General features: G+C 42.5%; 1 protein-coding gene across 1 annotated transcript in view; it reads left to right on the top strand.

Annotated features, from left to right (window-relative positions):
- BMPR1B (bone morphogenetic protein receptor type IB) overlaps window positions 1–22,583 on the top strand; it is a 169,184-nt gene that overhangs the window by 109,739 nt on the left and 36,862 nt on the right. Inside the window, exon 4 of the mRNA XM_015418684.1 lies at window positions 15,323–15,482. Within this exon, the coding sequence (XP_015274170.1) occupies window positions 15,323–15,482 (160 nt within the window). The remainder of the gene's footprint in view (window positions 1–15,322; window positions 15,483–22,583) is intronic.

Genomic DNA, 22,583 nt, shown 5'->3' with positions numbered 1-22,583 from the left:
CTTATTTGCATAAGCCACACCCCCTGACATCACCGGAAGTGTGTCAGAAGGCAACACCCATCGCTCAGGCTCCACTGGACTGTTTTGGATTGCTAGCTATTGGGGGGGGGACCATGCAGATCTGTCCTCACAGAGGAGGGAGACCTTGTACCTGAATAAAACCTGGTCTTATATATCGACATTCTCCACAGAAATCTCATGCTCAGAGTTCTGAGTCTAGGACCCAGGGGAAAACATGAAATGGCTTAGTGAGTGAGAGAGTCTGGCAAAGTAAGCTATGATGCAGCAGCAGCAACAGAACTGGAAGCAGGAGATGGCCAGTTCCAGTGCAGGCCTGATAGAAGCCCTCTGGGGGTGCCTAATCCGGCCCTCAGGCTGCATGTTTGACACTCCTGGGTTAATAGATAGGAGGAAGGAAAGGTGGAGAAGTGAAAAGGGGAAATTGAAAATGGCAGAGGGGGCAGAAGATGCTGAGGAGATGCTGAGGAGATGAATGAGAGACGGGTAGCAGAGGCTGTCATAGGAAGGAACAGACAAAGGTAGTAGTTAGGAAGGAAGAAGAGGGGAGAAGCTGCAGGTACTTCCAGGGGAAGTCGAAGAAAAACAAGAGGGAGAGAAATAATGGAGAAATAAGACCTCCTCCACAAGTTCTTATCGGTTCCCCTACTTGTCACACTTACATGTAAATTCCATATATGCATGTACTGAAAAATGTTATTCACTGCCATTAAATAAATGTTGGGCTTTTTAAATGCACCTTTGGATATTTTTCACATATAAGCTTAAAAGGTAGCTTTTAATCCATCTGGAAATGGTAATAATGAATACCGTATGAGTAATAAATCAGTCTTCCTCTCCAGCTCATGGTTTTCCTTTTCCTTTCACCTTTCTACCATCACATGCTCTATATCCTTCATGTAGCATTGTGCCTGGTTGAACTATTTTTTGCTTGCCAGCTTTACAATCAAAGAGAGTGCAAGTGGAGGGGGAAAAAAAACAGCTGAGCAGTATTAGGCAACCGTAGTCCAGGCTGCATTTCTTAACTGCCGAGTAACAGATCACAGGTGCAGGATTAACCCAACATACGGTGCTCTGTTTTGTTAATGGAAGCCCCTTAGCAGCAGTAGTTTAGTGGTTTGTCACATGACTCTCATCAAGGGGGGGGGAATTTGGCAGGGATAGAACATGCCTACGGAAATTGAATGTAAGTAGAAGTAAAAAAAATCTTAACAAAATACTTGAGGGAAGGGGGGGAGGAGAATGAGGTTTTCCGTTTATCCTCTTTGTGGGGGAGTGGGGAAGTTCACTGGCTTTTTTGACAAAAGGCCAGGCATGGAGGCACATGACGAGGATTCCACTGAATTGAAGTAGGATTTCTTAAATGTGCAGCTAGCTACCTGTGGAGCAAAGATGACTTTTGTGTGTGCGTGTGTGTCTTGTCTTGCATTTCTGCATTTCCCCTCTGCTAATTCCCTTCACTAGATCTCTCTCTAGGCAATAGGTTGCCCCCATCACAGTCACTTGGGAATAAGTCATGTTGGTTTCCACCGAGATTTACTTCCAACTAACTGTTGAGCTGCGGTGGCTCAAGTGGTTGAGACGCTGAACTGCAGGCTCTGGAAGCTCAGTAGTTCAGCAGTTCGAGACCCGAGTGTGCTGCATGACGGAGTGAGCTCCCGTCTCTAGTTCCAGCTCCTGCCAACCTAGCAGTTCGAAAGCAAGAAATGGCAAGTAGATAAATAGGTACCGCTTCAGGAGGGGAAGGTAACAGCGTTCCGTGCACCTTGGTGTTTAGTCATGCTGGCCACATGACCACGGAAACGTCTTCGGACAGCGCTGGCTCTTTGGCTTTGAAACGGAGATGAGCACCGCAACCCTAGAGTCGGATTCGACTGGCTTTCGAGCAAGGGAACCTTTACCTTTACCTTTAACTGTGCTTAAGGTTGTAAACAGCAATTTTTTAAGGGCTGAATTTGATCAACTACAGATTTGTGGGGGTCACATCTATAATTATATAGGAAAGACATAAATTAATATAAAAATACAGTTCCAGCTAGAAATCTACTTGAACAAAATATATAGCAAAACTGACTGTAAACCAGGCCTGCCACTTTTTGTTGCCACCCTTCTGCAAAATATCAAGCAATTAAATTTTAAACATGGTGCTGTACAGCTCAGAGAAATATTTCTGTCCTTTGCATTTGTATAGGAAAAATCCCTCAAATCCAAGCATTACTATGGTGTGTTAGAAGAACTGGGCTATTATTTTTTAAATATCTGGGAATTTTTGATTTAAATATAAATATATTGTATAATGAAGGGCTGGTAAAGTTTTTTCAGTATTACTTGCTCAGAAATGTACCACAATGATTGATACAGTTTAGATTGAAATTGGTTTCTGCCTGTATGAAGAAGCAGAACATTTCTGCCTGCATGAAGAAGCAGAACATTTTAATGACCTGTGTTAATAATTGCATTTTAAGTGTGTATCTACTACTCCTTAATAGCATTTCACCTGTAACCTTTAATTGACAGATTTTAAAAGCCTGGAAAGTTTTTCTCTATTTTGTTGTACAACTTGGCTATTAGATATATAGATTCTCGAAAAACCCCTGGTTCAGCTTGCATCCTGTTCACCGGCCACAAACGGGACCCAGTTTTTCAACTGTTGTTTTGATAGTTTATCTGTTCATTGGTGTTCTACAAGTTTCTTCACCATATTCCTTCCTACCCGTGCACTACAGCGCAGTTTGATTTTCACGCAGGTGCGTTTTCTCACAGTCTGATTGAGTTATATCCCCACCCCCTTGTTCTTGCTGCTTAACTGCTCTGTTCAGAGGGGAGAAATGGTGGCTGAGAAGGAATGCAAGGAAAACTGTTGTCTGGATTCTCTGTTGCCACTGTGAATACCTCTGCGTTCACAGCAGTAAATAATGTTAGACCAAGAATTGTCACCATGTAGAAGCAGACTTAGTTTTACAAAGGAAGTGTTTCTTCACACAAAAGTTACAGAGTTCACTGCTGCAGATGTGCTGATGGCTACTAAGTTAGATCTTTAAGTATTAGATCTATTTATGGATGGTAAGTTTAGCATCAGCTATTGGCCATTAGCAGTGTTCCCTCTAAGCTGAGTTAGTGTGAGCTAGCTCACAGTTTCTTAGCCTCCGGCTCACACATTTTTGTCTTGGCTCAGGGAGGAGGGCTCCAAAGCAAACTGATTTATGCAGCAGCCCAATGGCTCGCTCACAACTTTAACGCTGGCAGCTCACAAAGTAGAATTTTTGCTCACAAGGCTCCACAGCTTAGAGGGAACATTGGCCATTAGATGCCTAAAAGGAACCTTAAAATAAAGGAACCTTAAATAATAAAAGGATAATTAAATAAATAAATAAATAAAAATAAAAGGAACCTTAAAATAAGGATGCCTACCTAACCTTGACACAGCCAGTCTGGCTACCTGTATGCACAGCATAGTAACTAATCTGGGAGAACCGGGTTTGAGTCCCCACTCCTCCACTTGCACCTGCTGGATGACCTTGGGCAAGCCATAGTTCTGGCACAGCTGTTCTTGAAAAAGAGCAGTTTCTGTCAGAGCTCTCTCAGCCCTACCTACCTCACAGGGTGTCTGTTGTGGGGAAGGGAAGGGAAAGGAGTTTGTAAGCCGCTCTGAGACTCCTTTGGGTAGTGAAGGGTGGGGTATAAATCCAATCTCTTCTTCTTCTAACCTTGACACAGCCAGTCTGGCTACCTGTATGCACATCATAGTAACAAAGAGACTAGACTACTGTAATGCACCCTATATAGGTCTCAAAGTCAGCTTGGAGCTGATGCAGCACACCACAGCTCAGCTATTATCAGGAGCTAGACAGAGCGTGCATATGATTCTCATTCTGCAGCCACACTATTGGCTGCCCATCAGTTACCAGGTTCAGCTTAAGGTACTGTCTGTCGCAGGGTTGTCAAACCTGTGGCCCGCGGGCCGCAAGCAGCCTGCCCTGGCCTTTAACACAGCCTGGGAGTGGGGCTCTCTTCTCTTCCCCCTCCCCTGCCGATCCTCACTGTTCTCAGTTTGAGCTGCCTGGGAGTATAGTGAGCAGAGGGCGGGGCTGCCTCTGAGAGCAGGAAACAGAGAGAGGGCTGCCGAACTTCCCAGCCACTGCTCTGGCCTCCGTAGTCCTCCTCACAGGTAGGAGCTGAGGGGGGTCCTTCTGCTGTGATCCTTGTGCTTCTTTTTTATTTTAAAACTGGCTTTGCAAAATCCCACTATTCCCCCACCTTTCCATTTTAGGCAGGCACGTTTTAGGGGCGTGGGGGGGGGGAGGTTTGGGACTAGCCAGTTTTGCAGAGAAATACTAGTTTCCACAGATACCCCTCCTAATGTGGAGCTCCAATGGAATAATAGCAGAACAAGCACTGAAGAGGACACCCAAAATTATTATTTCAGACCACCCTGTAAAAAAAGTCTGAGACCCTGGAGAGCAACTGCCACTCTGAGTAGACCTGAGGGGGGGGGAAGCTTTCAGTGCTCGGCTGTTTCATGTTCTTCCCCTGGGTCTTAGGCTCAAATCATTTATATTTGTAGTCTATTTTTCTGGGGAGGAGGAAGGTTTGAGACTAACCACAGTTAAAACATAGAGTTCAACAAACTCAAGGAATTTCAATTTTGCAGAGAAATATTTGTTTTAACAGGCACACCCTCACAATGTGGGGCTCCAATGGAATAGCTGCTGTAACATCGTCAATTGTGTTTTTCTGTTTCCTTTATAAAGTTTATATGTCTGCTACCTGGCATTATATTTTATGACACACATGGCCTGGCCCGACAAAGTCCAATTTATGTCAAATCCAGCCCTCATAACAAATAAGTTCGATATCTGTGGTCTATCACATACAAAGCCTTTTGTGGCCTTGGTCCCTCATATCTGCAGGCTACTTGTTCTGTGCCATGACTATTTCACTCATCTGAGCAGGGCCTTCTGAGGGTGCAGCCCTGCAAATAGGCAAAATCAACAACTGCCCATGCGTGTACAGTCCCTGTTGGGGGGGGGGGCAATGGAATGGCCTGCCTGATGAAGTCAGGAAGGCTTCTACTCTTCTGGCTTTCTGCAAACTATGCAAAACCAAATTATTCAGGTGGGCTTTTTTACAGAGACAATAGGGCTGTACTGTAACCATATAATTCAGAAGGATGCTTGGGTGAAGAGCTATGGATAGTGGACTGCACTCCTGTATATAGTTTGTGCCGTGCATTGCTGTAAGTAGGTTCCAAGTTCCTACTGTGTATTTTCTTGCACAGTTTAATGTGTCATGTTAATGCTTACGCTTTGTGTCAGCTCTCTTCCAATTTCTGCTTGGATCCAGATTTCTGCAATCCAAATCCTATTAGTTGTAGATTTTCCGGGCTGTATGGAGTAGGAGTTTCCCAGGCTGTGACATGCTAATGGAGGAGCTTTCCTGAGGATGTCACAGCCTGGGAAACTCCTACAAGATAATGACTCAGCCCTACCCCACTTTCCTGAGTAGATATAAATTACCGGCCTACCATTTTCTTCTCACATTGACACAGCGGGTACTCCATCTTTCTGTGTTATACTTCTGAGGATGCCAGTCACAGCCAGTGCTCCCTTTAAGCTGTGGAGTCTTGTGAGCAAAAACTCTACTTTGTGAGCTACTGGCATTAAAGTTGTGAGCAGGCGATTTGGCTGCTGCATAAATTAGTTCGCTCCGGAGCCCTCCTTCCTGAGCTAAGACAAAAAAATGTGTGAGCCGGAGGCTAAAAAACTGAGCTAGCTCACACTAACTCAGCTTAGAGGGAACAGAGGTCACAGCTGCTGGCGAAACATCAGGTACAACAATGCCAAGACCACGGCCATAAAGCCCGGAAAATCTACAACAACTAATGAACTCTGCCCGTGAAAGCCTTCGACAACATACCAAATCCTATTGTTTATCGGATGTCCCTTCTGGTTGATTGTGTTGACTTACACTGTGTAATCTGCCTTGAGTCTCAGTGATAAAGGAAGACTACAAATAAATAAGTTAGTAAGGCAAGTGTATACCAGGTGCTGAGGATACAGAATGGGGGAATGCTTGTGTCTTCAAACTCTCTGGCAGAAACATCTTCTGTCTATTTTGGGGGATGGGACGCTGGATGAGGTGGCCTTTTGGTCTTAGCCACTGGGATTTCTTCTAACAATCAGAGGTCATTTCCTGCAGGAGCGCACAGGAGCGGAGCTCCGGCAGTAAAGAGCCCAGGGGGCGGGCACATGCAACAAGCCCCGCCCCCTGCTCCTAGCAGCCCCGGGCCATGAGGAGCAAGAGACAGCCAAGTAAGTTCTAGTGGGTGTTGCCTTCTGACACACTTCCAGTGATGTCAGGGGGTGTGGCATATGCAAATAAGTTATCCTAATGAGTTATGCTAATGAGCTCCAGCACCTCTTTTTCTACGAAATGACCCCTGCTAACAATCGTATGTTATAAATCATGTTTCTGACAGCTTCTTATGTTTAAATGGATTTCAAATTATATGTTTTTGAATTCCTGTGTAAGATGTTCCTCCTTATCCTCAGGAGAAAATTTGACCCTATCTTGTGTTTTAAAACTGCTTTCTTGGGTTGCCCTTCCCCCCTAGTAGATGGTTGACACAGCATTTATTTTCCTGTCTAAGAGAGAAGGCCCTCCCTTCCCCCATTTTGTGGCTGGCTGCCAAAAGAACGCAACAGATTCCTCTCTGTTATTGTCAGAAGTCAGCATGCTTCCACCACAGTTCAGTTTATCAGCTGTTCTGCATTGGTTAACATTAGAAATGTTTTTTTTAATACTGTTGGAACAAACCTACTAAATTAAATAGTGCTGCTGACTGAGCCTGATTATTGTTGTTCCTTGTATGTTGTTGTGGCTTGTAAAAAAAGACTTTCCCTGCCATTGGAACAGGAGCCGTGCCAAAACTGAGTGCCGAAGCACACACAACTGTTGCGCCTTTTCCTCACAAAATTATTACAGGTGTTGCTTTTTAATATACTGAAAGCTGTAGCTCTCTTTGCTCCTGGAGAAACTGCATTCAAGATAGCTCACTGATATAATAAAATCTGTAAACAAGGCATCACACGGTAGTAAGCCATCATAATTATCACAAGAGCTTGGTAACTGCAAACTAGAAACACAGCAGTCATTACAGAATTAACTAGCTATAGAAGGCTCCGGAATACATGAACGCCTTTGCCCACCTCCTGAAGATACGAATGGTTGAATACTGGCCCCAGCAGATACCAGTAAAAGGTGTATGTGGTTGTCATCACAGTGGCCATTACCAAAATTTCTTTTTCTGGCCCGCTGTCTGTGATATAAGAGTAATGATTTTGACCTACTTTACTGCACTGTGATATCGATAATGTACAGTATGTGATGCCTTTTGAATACTCCAAAGTTACTGCTGCTGTTATATGAGGGGGGTGATTCCCATGTTGGCAAGCTCAGAGAACTGAATGACCATGAGTATCAGGCTGCAGTAACCCATGGTAATAGGCCCTTGCTGGGTAGAATATTCATGTAATTTTAAAAATGTCTGTCTTTTGCTTTCTGTACAACATTAACAATGTTCACACATGTAGACAAATGGTTCAAGAAAGTGTCAAAAGGGATTTTAATGCTGTGTGAAAAATATATACTTTGAGCTGCTAACGTGTTGTTGAGAAAGCAAATGTTGCTGAGGTAATTTGTTGGTTTTGGAAGAAAGTAACAAATATTAATATTTCATATACCAGCTTTATAATGTTAAGGAGTTCCTAATGCACTATAATTTTATATGACATGTCAATATCTTTTAACAGCAAAGGTTCAAATATCCCTGCTTTGTTTGTTTTGAAATATACTTGCCAATCTGTGTGTTATAAACTGAAATAATAATAATTAAATTTTCATGATATGAGAATTTTGGTGCTAAAGGGCATGCAGAAAACTTCAATCACAACTATATCTGATTATGTTTTCTCCTTTGTGCATGCAAGCATTACTGAAGCAAGTTCTCCATTTAGGAAACGGCGCTGAAGCGTTTTACCTGTCAGCTGCTTCCAAGTAGTCTTCAGTTTCCTCTCCCGGTTCCGATGCACTTTTTCCTGCCATTTTTTGCTCGCGTGGGCAATCTCCGGCTTTTTTTTTTTTTGAACATTCACTTTATAGCGTCAACAGCATTATATCAACCCCATTGAAATGCCTGGAGTGTTTTGTTATAGTGCTATAGCGCTATAGCACTCTAAAGCGAATGTTAAAAAAAAAAAAAGCTGGAGATCGCCTGCTCGGGGGGAAACGGGCGGGGGAGGGGTGCAGTCTGAAATGGCATACCGCTTCAGATCCGGCTCTTTACCGGAAGGGGAAAGCCATGTGTGAAATGGCACTCTATACCGGTTTACTCCATGACGGATCAAAAACAGCTTCAAAACGGGTTAAAAAGGGTAATGTGAAATTCCTCGATGTGTTATCTGTGTTGGCCAAAGTTGTCCATTAACCATGATAAAAATTCAGAGGTGGGCTGTCGGATTATATACCCTCTCCAGCAATGTTCCCTCTAAGCTGTGGAGTCTTGTAAGCAAAAATGCTACTTTGTGAGCTACTGGCATTAAAGTGGTGAGCCAGCCATTTGGCTGCTGCATCAATTAGTTTGCTCTGGAGCCATCCTTCCTGAGCGAAGACAAAAACGTGTGAGCCCGGAGGCTAAAAAACTGTAAGCTAGCTCACACTAACTCAGCTTAGAGGGAACAGTGCTCTCCAGCACTTCTGCCTTGGAGAAATTAATTTCTTCAGTACTTCATCCCCTTGCCTGTGGGTTCTGACATTGCCTTACAGTGCAGTTTTAAACAGAGTTGCATCCTTCTAAGTTCATTGAAGTCAGTGAGCTTAGAAGGGTGTAATTGTGTTTAGGATTGAAGTGTTAGGCCACGGAAATTGTATATCAGCATGAATATAAACCACAGTGGGGTTTTTTTAAATTAAATTACATCAGTTAACAATGTTAAAAATATAACCCACGATCATAAAAACAGCACTGAGCTGCTGAAAAATATCCAGAAAACAGTCCTCAGGCTAGATGCAAGAACTAAGAGCTGAAAAGATAAAACCTTTTAGTTAAAAACCTAGTTCAAAAGAAAAGTTTTGGCCTGTTAAATTCTAAAGCATTTGATTTTTTATATAAACAATCTGTTACAGAACTGAAAATCGCAATGGCCAACCATCTAAACTCTGTTGCACTGAAGGAATTACATCGTTAGCACATAGAAATTCTAAGACTTGTTTTCATATTTTGTCATATTCAAATAAAGGAACTACTGTATGCAAGTCCCAAAAATATTAACCACAGTGAATGCTAACCAAGGATCACTCTTAGTCAGGATCTGAAGATGAACATTTCAGAGATCCCCCTTAGATTTTCATCAGCCTATTGATGCTTGTTTGCCTTAGATTAAATTGTTCTCTAAATCTGCATTGCAAATAGGCTGCAGCAGGGTATATAGTCCAGGCCACCACATTCAGAAGGTTGCCAATAAAATCTATTTTGTAAAAACATTTTATTATTGGTCTCTGAAATGCTATATTTGGTAGGCTGATCTGTGGGTTAAAAGGCATAATTTATTGCAGTTTCCTTATAGCACCGCTATTTTATTGCAGATTAGTAGCCAGAAATATCCTTTGGAAGTTCTTTTATCTGATGTCTGAATCACATAGGGAGTTAAAACAGTTAATGTTTCCCTTTCCCATAAAAGCAGTCACTTTTAGGATGTCATTTGACTTGTTCAGATGCAATCAGTCAGTTGATTGTATGCTAGCGCACTTGGTGCTATTGTGGGTTGTTTCCTGATTTTTTTTTCCTAAAAAAAATGCTTGGGGACGGAAACAGAGTAGTTTAACATGCCACTGGGGAGGAGAGGGGCTGTGACTTAGTGGAAGATCGCCTGCTTTGTATGAAGAAGGTCCTGGGTTTGTTCGTTGACACCTACAGCTAAAAAAAGGACCTCAATTAGTAGGTGTTGGGAAACACCTGGAGAGTGGCAGACGGAATATGCAGTACTAAGCTTGGTGGATCTCTGGTCTAATCTTGGTATAAGGCAATGTCATATATTTGTGTGACGAACATATGGTATTGCAGGGATGCAGAACATTAAAGGGTGTGTTTCACCCCAAATTAAGCATATTTATGCACATGCTTAATGTTTCCATTTTAAATCATCCAGGTTCAGTGTGACTTTGAGAAATTGGTTTAAAGTGTATATATAATTAAGAATGAGACCTTAATATTTGGGGAGGGCAGTTGCATGCAAGTAAAATGCAGCTTTCTCTGTCAGTCACAGGGGGTAGAAAAACTTCATTACACCCAGAAAAAAAATACCATGGAAGATGAAAATAGAGCCTGGAACTCTCATTTGGAATTAATATTTTTATTTAATATCATAGCTCCATGAGCCAGATGTCTGAAAGCCTCTGCCCGGAACATTTATAAAAAGTTTATCCCCGGTCCATGAATAACAATGTAACATGGTCAGAATCCCAGCTTTATGTCTGTTTGCTGAAAGAAGGACTTCATTTTAAGAGGCTCTGTTCCACTGACCCAGAAAGTGAACATCTGTTGATGTTCACTTGCCCTGCGTAGGCTGGATTTTAAAGAATTTTAATCCAAAAAGAATCTTTTTAGAGGAAGAGGAGTCTGATTTTCTGAAATAAGTAGCATTAAGAGAGAAGTTTGCTTTATAGGTAGAAGATCCTAAAGTTAGTTTTGGTCACATCTTATTGTTTCAGACCCCCAAATGTCACACATTTCTCCCCAAAAGAAGCCCAAAGAATTGTGCACCTGTTACAGATGTATGTCTAAAATTCCCTGCAAAGTACAAAACCACCTGTTTGTTTATTTAAAGGATTTATATCCAGATGGTCTCCAAGATGGTTTGGCATAGATGAGAACAATACAAAAAAGAGATTCTACTGATTAATGCAGTTTTGAAAGAAACACTCAGAAATCTCTCTTGAGTACTGCCCTTTCTCTACACTGGGAATTGCACATTGGAATGCTCTCCTCATGCTCAAAACAAGACTTCCTTGCATCTAGGGGTGGATCCAGTGACACGCTTTCATTTTGGAGAGGCTTGTTCAGGAAAGGAGTCTTGGAACACTTAAAAGCAAGGTTGCTAGTGGATCTTGCATAAATGTCACTTTGTCTGTGCCATAAAATAAAATGCCATGTACCGGAGATATAAATTATATAAAGGATAGCAGTCCTGGGGAGAACAAGGATCTCAGTGAGGTGCAATGCCAATCAGAGGTGTTGAACTCATTTCTTATGAGGGCTGGATCTTGCATAAGTGTCACTTTGTCTGTGCCATAAAATGAAATGCCATGTACCGGAGATACAAACTATATAAAGGATAGGAGTTGGTAAGCTCCGAGTTGGTGTGTCCTCATTGCGGGCCCGGGGTTGCAGAGGAAAACCTGCATGGGCAGATTGGGGACTGGGAAGACAAGTTGAGCTAAACCTCCCCCCCCCACTTGTGGAAGCGGGGGTGGTGGTGGTGGCAGGCACAAGGCCACGTGCATGGCAGGACCCAGGCCAAGCAAAGCCTGATAAGCTGGAGATGCCCGTGCAGCAGCAGCTGCCTCTGGCCAAGTCGGTCAGGCAACCCGTTGCGGGGCTATGCTTGGGGGTTCAAGCCAGAGATCATTGGCAAGTCATGTCACTTCCATGCGGCGGCGGCCACCCCAGGCCAAAGGCTGCCAGATCATCTGATGGGAGAGTGGGCAATGCGTGCACAAAGCTGTTAATATGGCAGAGGCCCCAGGCCACCCAGTGACCAGTATAGCTGGAGATTGCCAGCATCGCCCTCCCCGTGAGATGGTAGCTGTCTATGGCTGAAGGCCACCAGGTGTTCCATGGGGGAGGGAGGCCCAGCCACTGAGTTGCATGCTTGGTGGCAGGACTAGGCCTCTGATGTGTGGAAGAAACTGCTGAAGAATGCCTCCCATGGGCCAAAGCACAGCTGCTGTATGGGGCCAGCGGCCCCAGCAGAGGATCCTTGGTGCTTCCCTCCACATGCAAACGCCGATCCATGCAGCCTCACCTTGGAAACCTGAGCTTGGCATAAATGTGGCTGCGGTGGCTCCTAACTTACCAGTGAGGCTGCCACTGAAGTGAAGGGGTTCTGCTTGACAGCTGCAGATGAGATTGTTCTGCCGAGCTGAAGCCACAATTGGAGTGGCTCCGCCCACTCCCCTCGAGCAGCCTCCTGTTCCCTCCATTGCACCAGTTGCTTGTGGGCTAGATAAGAGCCCTGGATGGGCCATTCTGGCTCCCGGGCCTTGTGTTTGACACCCCTGCTGCATCCATTTTCTCCGGGGTAACTGATCTCTGTAGGCTGGAGATGAGCTGTAATTCCTGGGGGAATCCCCAGGTCCAACCTGGAGGCTGGCATTCCTATACCTTCCTCTAGTGCAACTCTCTGCCCATACCAGAAGGGAGTCTTTGGTCACAACCCTTGGAAAAATATTGATTAATGATATTTTTGAGATGGGCAAATCTGAATCATCTTCTCTGATCAAAAGGTGTGTCCTAGAAATTGGTTATAGTAGTCTGATCCTGACACCCTGAAGAGTTTGCTCACCCCTATCTTTTGGTCTTTCCCAAGATCTTTACCCCCCTCTATATGTATTATCTTACCATCCCATATTACTCTAGAGCATTTTTGTTTTGCTCAGCGATAAGGATCCTAAGTTTACTCTAGCAACTGCAGAATTTGTCTCAGTCCTCTTAGCCCTTGCATAAAAAAATCAGAAGCAAGTATCTTATGCTGTTCAAGATCTGTGAATCAATGAGCTTCTAAGGTATAAAAGGAAAGGGAAAAGAAAACTAGTACATCATGGGAATGACAGAAACTTTTCCCACTTTCTCCAACGCTGTCCACATGTGCAGTGAATTGCCTTTCACATCATCCTCCCGCCATCTCTGCATAGTACCAATCAGCAGATCTATATTCCTGAATGGAAGATGACCCCCCCCCTTCAAGAAAGCCAAAGAAATATTTAAAATGTCATCTTCCTTTTGAGTAAATATGGTACTATAGTTGTTTCTTAAAACACTATTTGTTGCTGAATCAAAGTGCTAATTTTTGAAATACAAAGTTGTTTGTAGACCAAGGTACCAAAAATATGGGCCATTAAAAATTCAAATTTCAATGTAACCATGAAGTTCTAAACATTATGTACCTTTACCGGAGTATTCTGATGGGTTTGCTAAAATTCTGTATATGTGGGAATGATGTTTTATTTATTTATATTTATTTATTTAATTTCTATCCTGCCCTCCCGCCGAAGCGGGTGTGAAAATTAAACTGAGAGTTGTTCTCTTAGGTAATTTTGTATCAGACCACTTCATCAAAGATGATGGGCACTGTCTCCTTCTGTAATTCTGATTCTCATGGCAGCTAACTTGCAATATGGTGATTCCTTTCTTAAAAGGATTCCAATGCTTATTCAATAGTAATATGCATTTCTATAAATGGCTTAGTGGTTTTATTACTAAAATGAGGCTCCCAGCAACACCGCTGGTTGCCGGGGACTGCTTTGCCACCCTGAGGAAGCTGGGCAGCAACAGACCCATGTCGTAGGCAGGGGGCAGAACCGGCCTGGATAAATGCCCGGGCTCTGCTCCCACTTGATGACAGTTGCTCCAATGTGCTTGCCCACCCTCCCACCCTGTTCTTAGTGTAGGCTACGGCTATTGGGGTCAGGTAGGAATTTTTCACTTTTACTCACTATTGGCTGAATGGGTGGAGGTGTTTTTGCCTACCTTGCACTGAGAGCAGTGGACTAGATAGTTGGTTGTGGTGGTCGACACCTAAATAGGCTGGTCACATGGCAGATTGTTATGGGCAAGAAACTGGAACCGGTGAGCACCTTACGGCCTCTTCCCCATTTGGGAACAGGGGGTCATCAGGAACTGCCTTCGGATTTCTAAGGTCCAGGGTGGGGAACGGTGATCACCTCCTCTGGGAACCTCTTAGGGTATGGTCCTCTCTGCAAATTGGAAGGCTTCAGGGGTAAGCGCTCCTAGGTGGCGACCAGTTTGCTGGTCATGAGCCAGACCGATGGCTCAAGACCAGAGCTGAGTGACCCATCCGAGAAAAGGGCAAGGCGGTTGGTCAAGAGAGTGACACCTGCCTTGCCTGTTCTGTGCTCGCTTAGCTGGTCCCTTGCCCCAGTGTTATGTTAAATAGTTAATAAAGTGGCCCTTGTTTACTTCCAAAACTGTTGTCTGTCTCATTATTCTGACTGGGGGGGGGCAAATCCTTAACAATAGCATTGAAACATTTTTATTATAGTAATACTCAAAACATATCCTAGACTTAGGAAAATGGTCTTCAATACAAACCTTTTCCTTATACGAGGTTTAGCGGTGGGTGGAATATTGTAGAATAATGAATTTCATTTACCAATTTCTTAAAGTATGCTTTTAAGCATCTGGATAGCCAGCCCTGAAAGGGATTAGCCCAGTGTTTCCCAACCTGTGGGTCACAAAGCCTCCAAAAGTGTGTCACAGGCCAGCCGTCCCTTAAGGCTGCTCCTTCCCTTCCCATTGTTCTCTTTTGTATTTTGGGATCTGACCCTGGAAACAGTATCTTCCATGTCATATATTAGTTGGTATTTTTTTCATCATTGCATATACATGTTGATCAAGTAAAATGTGTCCTGATGGTTTCTAGAGTGAGTTTCACAGAATCTCAGGGGGGATTAGAAGGAATAATGGAGAAAAAGAGGGTGGTCAAAGATTGGAATGTAACCTCCATATGCAAAGGCTGTGTATGTTGGAATGCTGCTTGCTTAGGGCTCACGGTGGGCGCAGCTGTGCCCTTTGTTCAGTGTTTTGGTTTGCCAGTATAGAAAATGGAATGGGTACCAAGGTCATAGTTTGCCTAGGGTGCCAAAAACCCTTGGGCCAGCTTTGGATGGGTCACCATACCAAGTACATTTAGAGTAAATACGAGTCACAACAGTCTAAAAATAAGAAGGGGAAACTGCCTCCACAGAAGTACTCTTGGCCCTGTCTGTCATATATTCATCCCATACTTCTTCCAAGTAACTCAGTGGAAGAGTACATAGTTGGCTTGTTCTCCATTTGTCATAAGAACCCTGTGAAGTAAGTTGGGCTGGTTGTGACTGTCTGGCCCAGGGTCACCTGGCAAGTTTCATGGCTAAGTCCCCAGTCTGAGCTCAAAACTCTCAGGTTGTTTAGTGGCCTTAAAGTGTCCCTGCACAGAAACTTAATGTTTTTGTTTTCTTTCTTGTGCAGCCAGTTTCCTAGACAGCAGGCCCTTACGTAGTTCTGGGAAAGTGAACATGGAAACAAGGAAGGAAGATGGTGGAAGCACAGCGGCTGCTCCCCTGCCGAAGATGCTGTTATGCCACTGTCACCATCACTGTCCTGAAGAGTCAAGCAACAACACCTGCAAGTTAGTGAGATATTTCTTCATACAATGCAAAATTGCTAGGGAACTTCATGGTTCGGAGGGCTTGAAAGAGCATCTAGGGAAATTCATGGAAGATTGGTCCGTCAGAGTCCATTTGGGATGTTGCAGATGTTTGGGGGTAAGAAATAACACAGAGGTCTTGTCCGCTCGTTGATGGACCTTCTGCAGACTGCCGACTGAGTACTGGACTAAGTCCAGCAAGGTCTGATCCAGCAAGGTGGTTTGTACATTCTTATCATTACAAAATAATACAAGGTGATGTAATTTTGTAAATGTAGGGGCCATTATTTAAGTGTGATGAACCTATTAGATGGCTTCTGATTTAAAGTTTAATACTGATTGACACTTGGATTATTTGTGTCAGCCTTGCACATAGAAACCTTAATTGTTGCATGTATTCAACTGATTCATTTTGTTGTTACCTCAAATTGTAACAACATACAATGAAATCAAGTTCTAGCCAAACATCATAAATTACAAGAACTAAGCCCATCTGTAAATGCCCAATTCCATAAACCAATCTCAAAATCTGCTCAGCCGCAGTCAGATTCAGGTAGCCCCCTTCCTCAAAACCAAAGAAACAAAAATGTCTTTACTTATGGGAGAAAAAAGATCTCTTTCTGGAGTGCCTTAATGGAAATGTATTTCACAGCCTTGTTGCAATCCCTGAAAAGACCTGTCTCATGTTATCACCTATTGTATAAGTTACCACTAGGAGCATACAGGCTAAGGCCAATCAGATGCTGCTCATATTGCCAACATTTTTTATTTCTCTAATGCATAGTAAATGTAGTGGTGGTAGATGGTGCTAGAATTACTTTTCAGTGCAGCTTATCTCTGCAAGCCATACATACAATTCATGCACACCCCACCCCTTGGAAGTTTACATAGTATTCCAGGGAGTTCCTGAGGTCAGTGCAGGAGTAACATTCCACACATCATGAATGCACACAACTGTTCTGCTCTCTATACTTCTGAAGAGAACTTTGGCTCCCACAAGACCACGTCCTTCCCTTTCACCCCTGAATAAAAACCACAAGTTTTGTGTTTCATAAATGAGTATATAAGTTAAGACACATTGTATGTAGCTGTGTTGGTTCATTGCAGGGGAGTCTCAAATGTTAGAATGGTAAGATAATACTTTTGTGCTTTTTTTTGGTTCTAATAAAAGAATAGATATTTTGCAAATTGAAACAAAAATGGAATAGGATGTTTGTTAGCAAGAAGAAAAGCTCCATGGAACTGGTAGACTGGTTGTACCATGGTAGGCTCACAGTGTTATGCTAAGCAGACTCACACCATTCTTAACACTTTGACTTCAATGGACATAGAAGGATATAACTCTGCTTAGGTTGGTACTGTTAATTGAGTTGAATGGGGAGAGGCTGTGGATCAGTGGTAGAACATCTGCTTTGCATGTAGGAAGTCCCAGGTTCAATCCCCAGCATCTCCAACTTAAAGGGATCAGGTGGGAGTTGATATGAAAGACCTTTGCCTGGGACCCTGAAGAGCTGCTGCCAGTCTTTCAGTGTGACGGACCAGTGATCTGATTCAATATAAGACAGCTTCATACATTCAATTAACGTAGGTAATGCCTGGCGCAAAACAGTCCAATATAGTGCCAAAGATAGGGTTGCCAGGGGCAGCATCATGTGATTATCCAGAAAAGACATTGCACATACGTACACACACCACATGCAACTATCTAGGGATCCTGTGACATCAATTATGGGTGATCTCTAAGCTATTCCCCCCATTTTTTCTCTTGCTGCTCCCCTTGTTGAGCATGGGGAATGGAGGGTGGGGACCGGAGCTTGCCCACCATGGGAGGGCAACTGGTAAACCTAATGCACAGTTCAGCGTAAAACTGTTTCAGATTTACAAACAAGAACTTTTCAAACTTGCCCACTATCATCCTTTATTTCATCCTACTTTTGTGTGTGTCCTAATTTGCTTTATGACAGGTCTGACAAAAAGATTTGATGAACTCCAAAGTCTGTTCACTTCTAGGTGGCTTTTTGTTAGGTCTAATAAAAGCATTCCCTTATTCTAAATGCCTAAGCTATAAAGGCCTGCTGTATGCTTGTGATATTCATGAATGTTGATAAACACTTAAGTGACGATTTGGAATACCTTTAAAGGTTAGCAGTTCTTTGTTTTGTTTTCTTTATTCTCTCTTTTCTAAATCTCTCTCTATTAATATACTATCAATCCATTTTTTAAAAAATACCAATAAAACAGATTCTACAATTGGAGTTATGACAACCTCCCCCCCCCCAATTTAGAGAGTGCATTGTGGTCCTAGAATTTAAATTTCAGCTTGTAGAGCTGTCTTCCTCTTCCTTAAGAGTCTCCTTTTAATTATATACTTTCTTGCAGAATTCACTGTGTCCTGACCTCTCATTTCACTGTTATGTTCAAATAAATTTAGGATGCCTCTTTGGTTTAAACAGCTGATGATATTTTAACACCTAATAAGAAAGTATTCACTGTCTTTTCTAAATCTCTGAGTGGTTGCCAGTTCTTACCTAAGATAAGGTAGTAGCATTAGCTATTCCTTTTGTGTTACTTCATGCTGAGTATGGAGAATACTCTGAAGAGTATAAACATTGAAGTTTATCCAACTGCAAATATTTACCTGGTTACATAATACAGCTGGCTTTTTTCCAAATGCCACAATGCAGCTGGCTAGTAATTTAGTCCCCCCAAAATAGTTGCTTTGCACATAGAATTTCAGAAGAGGGATGAGGTGATTCATTTCATGTGTGTGTTTTGGGCTCAGAATGAATCCCATGGTCTCTGGTAGCTTTTCAAGGCTGGGGTGTTGGGTTTCCTTGTTACCTTACATCGGCACAAAGGATATGTAAATACTGTCAATGTATCTGAAGGAGGTGGCGGCTGAGTGCACAGGTGTTTAGAGGACTGATTGATTAACAAGGACCTTTCTCCAGGAGAGGTGAAAGCTTTTGAAAGGGCTCCCTAAACCTTGTAAAGGTTATGTTAGCCCTCAGCCTTTTGAAACTTTAACCCTCTCTGTGAATACACCATGCACCTGGGAAGTTCCAAACAGACATTTGTTTGCTAGTCCTTTAGGAACATCTCACTATAAGAAAGCTTTGATGTTTTCAAAAGACACTCGGTCTTCTTTTAAAAAAAAGTGCTAAATGTGTGCAAATCCAGCATTATTGCATATAAAAGTTAACTTTTTCATATATACAATCACCTGGCAGTAGTTATATGTCCATGTTTTGAGGTTTTGAAATCAGCCTAATTTTTAATCTGGCTCCTCCCTTGTACAGTTATGTCCTTTTAAAAAACTTCTTTAACTTTTTTGTTCGTATGTCGAAACTTTGAACATAGAATGTATGAAAGACAATTGTTCAGGAATTATGCCAAGTGTAGGCCCATTTTCTCCCACAGGAAAGCTTTAATTTCAAGTTAGAAAAGATATGGTGGGCTAGTGTACTGGCCACCATGGAATAATGCAGATGTATGTGTTCCTTTTCTACCACCCTTCCCTTGATCCAGCAAACTACTATCAAATTTGAATTCTTTCCTATATCATTTCCCCCTACCATAAGATCTTTTTCCTTTGTTTTGTGACTTCTTGTGTCTATTTTTTTTAAACAAATATAAAGTCACATATTAGTAATAAGTTACCTGTCCTGCAAAGGAGCATTTTGCTTTGATCCAGAAAACTGAGCTTTTAGAAATTTAAAAGTAGGGGAAAGGGGGGGGAGGCCCAACCACTTTCTGGCTTCAGCATCCTCATTCCTTACTGTTGTTTTCCTCTTCCTTCCTTCCCATAATCATTTGTGAGTCTTTTTCTAAGGAAATAAGAGAAATAGAAGACCCCCAGATTCTCTGAGGAGACTGTTCTTCTTCATGGTTCATACCACCCCTAACTTCTATCAGCGCATCTAAAGAAAGCTGAAGGATTGTGCCTTCTGGCTTAATCAGTGTGTTAACTGCCCCCCAAGTCTTTCCTTTTGCAAAGACGGAGCATAAAATATTACTCTGAACCTGTCTGAGAGAACAAAGTTTTCCTCTCTGTTCTGTTCACATCTGGGATACGCTAGTCAGAGGAGAACCGATTCAGCAGATACGGTTATTTCACAGAGCAGCTGGCCTTTGACTCAGTGTGATTTCTTACATGCCTAAAGTTTGTGTAGACATCAAAGTAATGTGGAAGCTAAGCAGGGCCAACCCTAGCAAGTATTTGGATGGAAGACCTCCAGAGAATACCAGGGCCAGGAAGCCAGAGGCAGGCTATTAAACCACTTCTCTGAATGTCCTCTGTGCCCCAGTAGTAGTAGAAGAAGAGATTGGATTTATACCCCGCCCTTCACTCAGAGTCTCAGAGCGGTTTACAAACTCCTTTCCCTTCCCCTCCCCACAACAAACACCCTGTGAGGTAGGGGGGGCTGAGAGAGCTCTGAGAGAACTGTCCTTGAGAAAACAGCTCTAACAAAACTATGTCTTGCCCAAGGTCATCCAGCAGCTGTGAGTGGAGGAGTGGGGAATCAAATCCAGCTCTCCCAGAGTAGAGTCCGCACACTTAACCGCTACACCAAACTGGCCAGAATTGCCAGAGGTTGCCATGACTTCCACACATGAGCAACACACACAAATGTAAAATACAAAAAAAAAGAGAGTAATGTTGTTGCCTGTACAGCAGAATGATTTTAGCTGGGTAGTGCTTACACTAACTTGGTTTTGTGAGTTTAGCAGTTGCATTGCTCTATTATTGACTGACCCACCCTCCAATAAATGTGCATTACATAAGTCCGTATGAGCTATTCAGTTAGAAAGTTTAGATCTAATCCAAAAAAAAAACCCTTTACGTTACAATGAGATTTTATTGTCCTAGACCTTGAGGGCCAATACAATATTCAGGTCATAAATTTCTGGCTTGAAAAATTCCCAGTCTTAGGACTTTGCAAATCTTAATCTTAAATACCAGTTTAAGAATACCTTTCTTAACACAAATCCTCAGGTAAGCTGTACGTGTTAGTTCCTTAGGCTTGGATCCTGTCAACAAGTTCTCTGTGTGCCAGATTGTCTCTGCCATGGAGTGCACTTCCTCTTGCACAAACACTTTTGTTTGTGAAAGACTCACTGGAAACCAATGATCTTGTAGAAATAAAACTGCTGGCACAGGAGGAACCAAGCTTCACAGCAGAGACTATTTTGTATGCATGGAATTGATTCTAGGATGGATGCCAGTATGTATCGGTTTTTGGAAGAAATATTTTTTCAATAATCTCTGTCTGATTGTTTTCACTCTGATATCTTGGCTGATATATCACAACATTATATCACAATACTGCATATTTCTAATTCAGAGTTGGAATCTCAGAGTTGGAAGGGGGGCATACAGGCCATCTAGTCCAACCCCCTGCTCAATGCAGGACCAGCCTAGAGTATCCCTGACAAATGTTTGTCCAGCCGCTGCTTAAAGACTGCCAGGGAGTGGGAGCTCACCACCTCCCTAGGCAGCTGATTCCACTGTTGCACAAATCTTACTGTAAAATAGTTTTCCCTGATATCCAGCCGGTACCTTCCCGCCCTTATTTTAAGCCCATTATTGCGAGCCCTATGCTCTGCTGCCAACAGGAACAGCTCCCTGCCCTCCTCCAAGTGACAGCCCTTCAAATACTTAAAGAGAGGAATCATGTTCCCTCTCAATCTCCTCTTCTCCGTGTTGGATTTGTATCCTATATCAATATGGCCTGTACTTATAGGCATATCTATAGAGAATCACTGAGTAGGCAAACTGTGTGAGGAAAAGGAAGTTCTCTCAGAGATGTTTCTTGATTATTTGAACAGAAAAATTAGTTGTCAGGCCAAGTTTGATAGTTAAGATGCTGTAGCTTCCATCCCGAATGAGACTAACTTAAACAGCTGCAAAGCTGCTGGTCTACATCTCTCTCATCTGACATTTTAAAAAGATCTCCGTTAAGATCACTTCCTTGGTCTAGGTAATCTCTAATTAAAACAAAACCTTCTACTTCACAGTCTGTCAGCATTTCTGTTACAGGCTACATTTTTTTAGGTGTTTTTCACGGCCATAAAAGTTCTCTCTTGGTGAAAATAGAACACACCAAAAATCCTGTTGTAGTATTAAAGCACAGTACACTGATGTTGGATCCAGTTGTTCCTTGCCACTAAGTGATGAATCTGCCAAGGAAAGAAGGACGGATACACCTAGTTTGGTCTTTATTCTTACGGCATAAAAGTTCCGTGCTTTCTCTACAAGGAGGCTTCTACATTAGTTGATTGTCCCTTTAAAAATGAAAGAAGGAAAAAAACCCAAAACCAAACCTTAATTGCTATCCAATGTTTGGTTGCTGTCTTCCTCAATTATCCTAGTTTGTTTCTCTGCATCAAAGACATTATACAAATACATAAAATATAAGCTAATATAATATCCCGCCCTAATGGATGTCTTTTAGTCTCTTCTTGGCAGCCCTCCCTATAATTTCTTTCCTGAACTTGAGCAATGAAGTCATAATCATTGGTACCCAGAAGGACAATTGTCTTACTTGAATTACCCCCATATGTTGCATTAAAGTACAGTAGAAGTAATTAGGAAATGCCTGCTTCTCTGGACTACATAAATAGCTTATGCTTCAGAAGTAGCAAATTATAACTAACCTGTTTAGGATACATTTTAGGGGAGTCTGTCTTTGTAAATCAATCACTAGACTGTCTTTGCATTTATTTGGGTAGGGTTTGTTTAGATTTGGGGAATCCATCCACACATATTTATACACCTGTCACATTCCCATGTCTAAGGGTAATATCAGGTCACATGAACATCCTGTGTCTCCATTGTTTTATAAAATACAAATCTTAGGCTCCTGCAGCATCAGTTGTAGCCTCGGTTTGCATGAAGGTTATGCAGGGAAGGGAGAGGGAGGTAACACTTCAACTTGGTTTTGCTGATCAAAAATAGGCTTTCAGCTTTGTTAGAATTTTTGAAGGCAAAGAAATGTGTTTCTAAAGGACACAGCATTTTCCCTATTGAAAAGCTAAATCAGAGCAGGGACGCTGGTTTTGATAAGCAAAACTGTGGGGTAG

The sequence above is a fragment of the Gekko japonicus genome, unplaced genomic scaffold, assembly GCF_001447785.1.
Source record: "Gekko japonicus isolate JY-2015 unplaced genomic scaffold, Gekko_japonicus_V1.1 scaffold626, whole genome shotgun sequence".
In the NCBI taxonomy this organism is placed as follows: domain Eukaryota; kingdom Metazoa; phylum Chordata; class Lepidosauria; order Squamata; family Gekkonidae; genus Gekko; species Gekko japonicus.
Note: the sequence above shows the minus strand (reverse complement) of the source record. Positions and strands in the feature narration are given on the sequence as shown.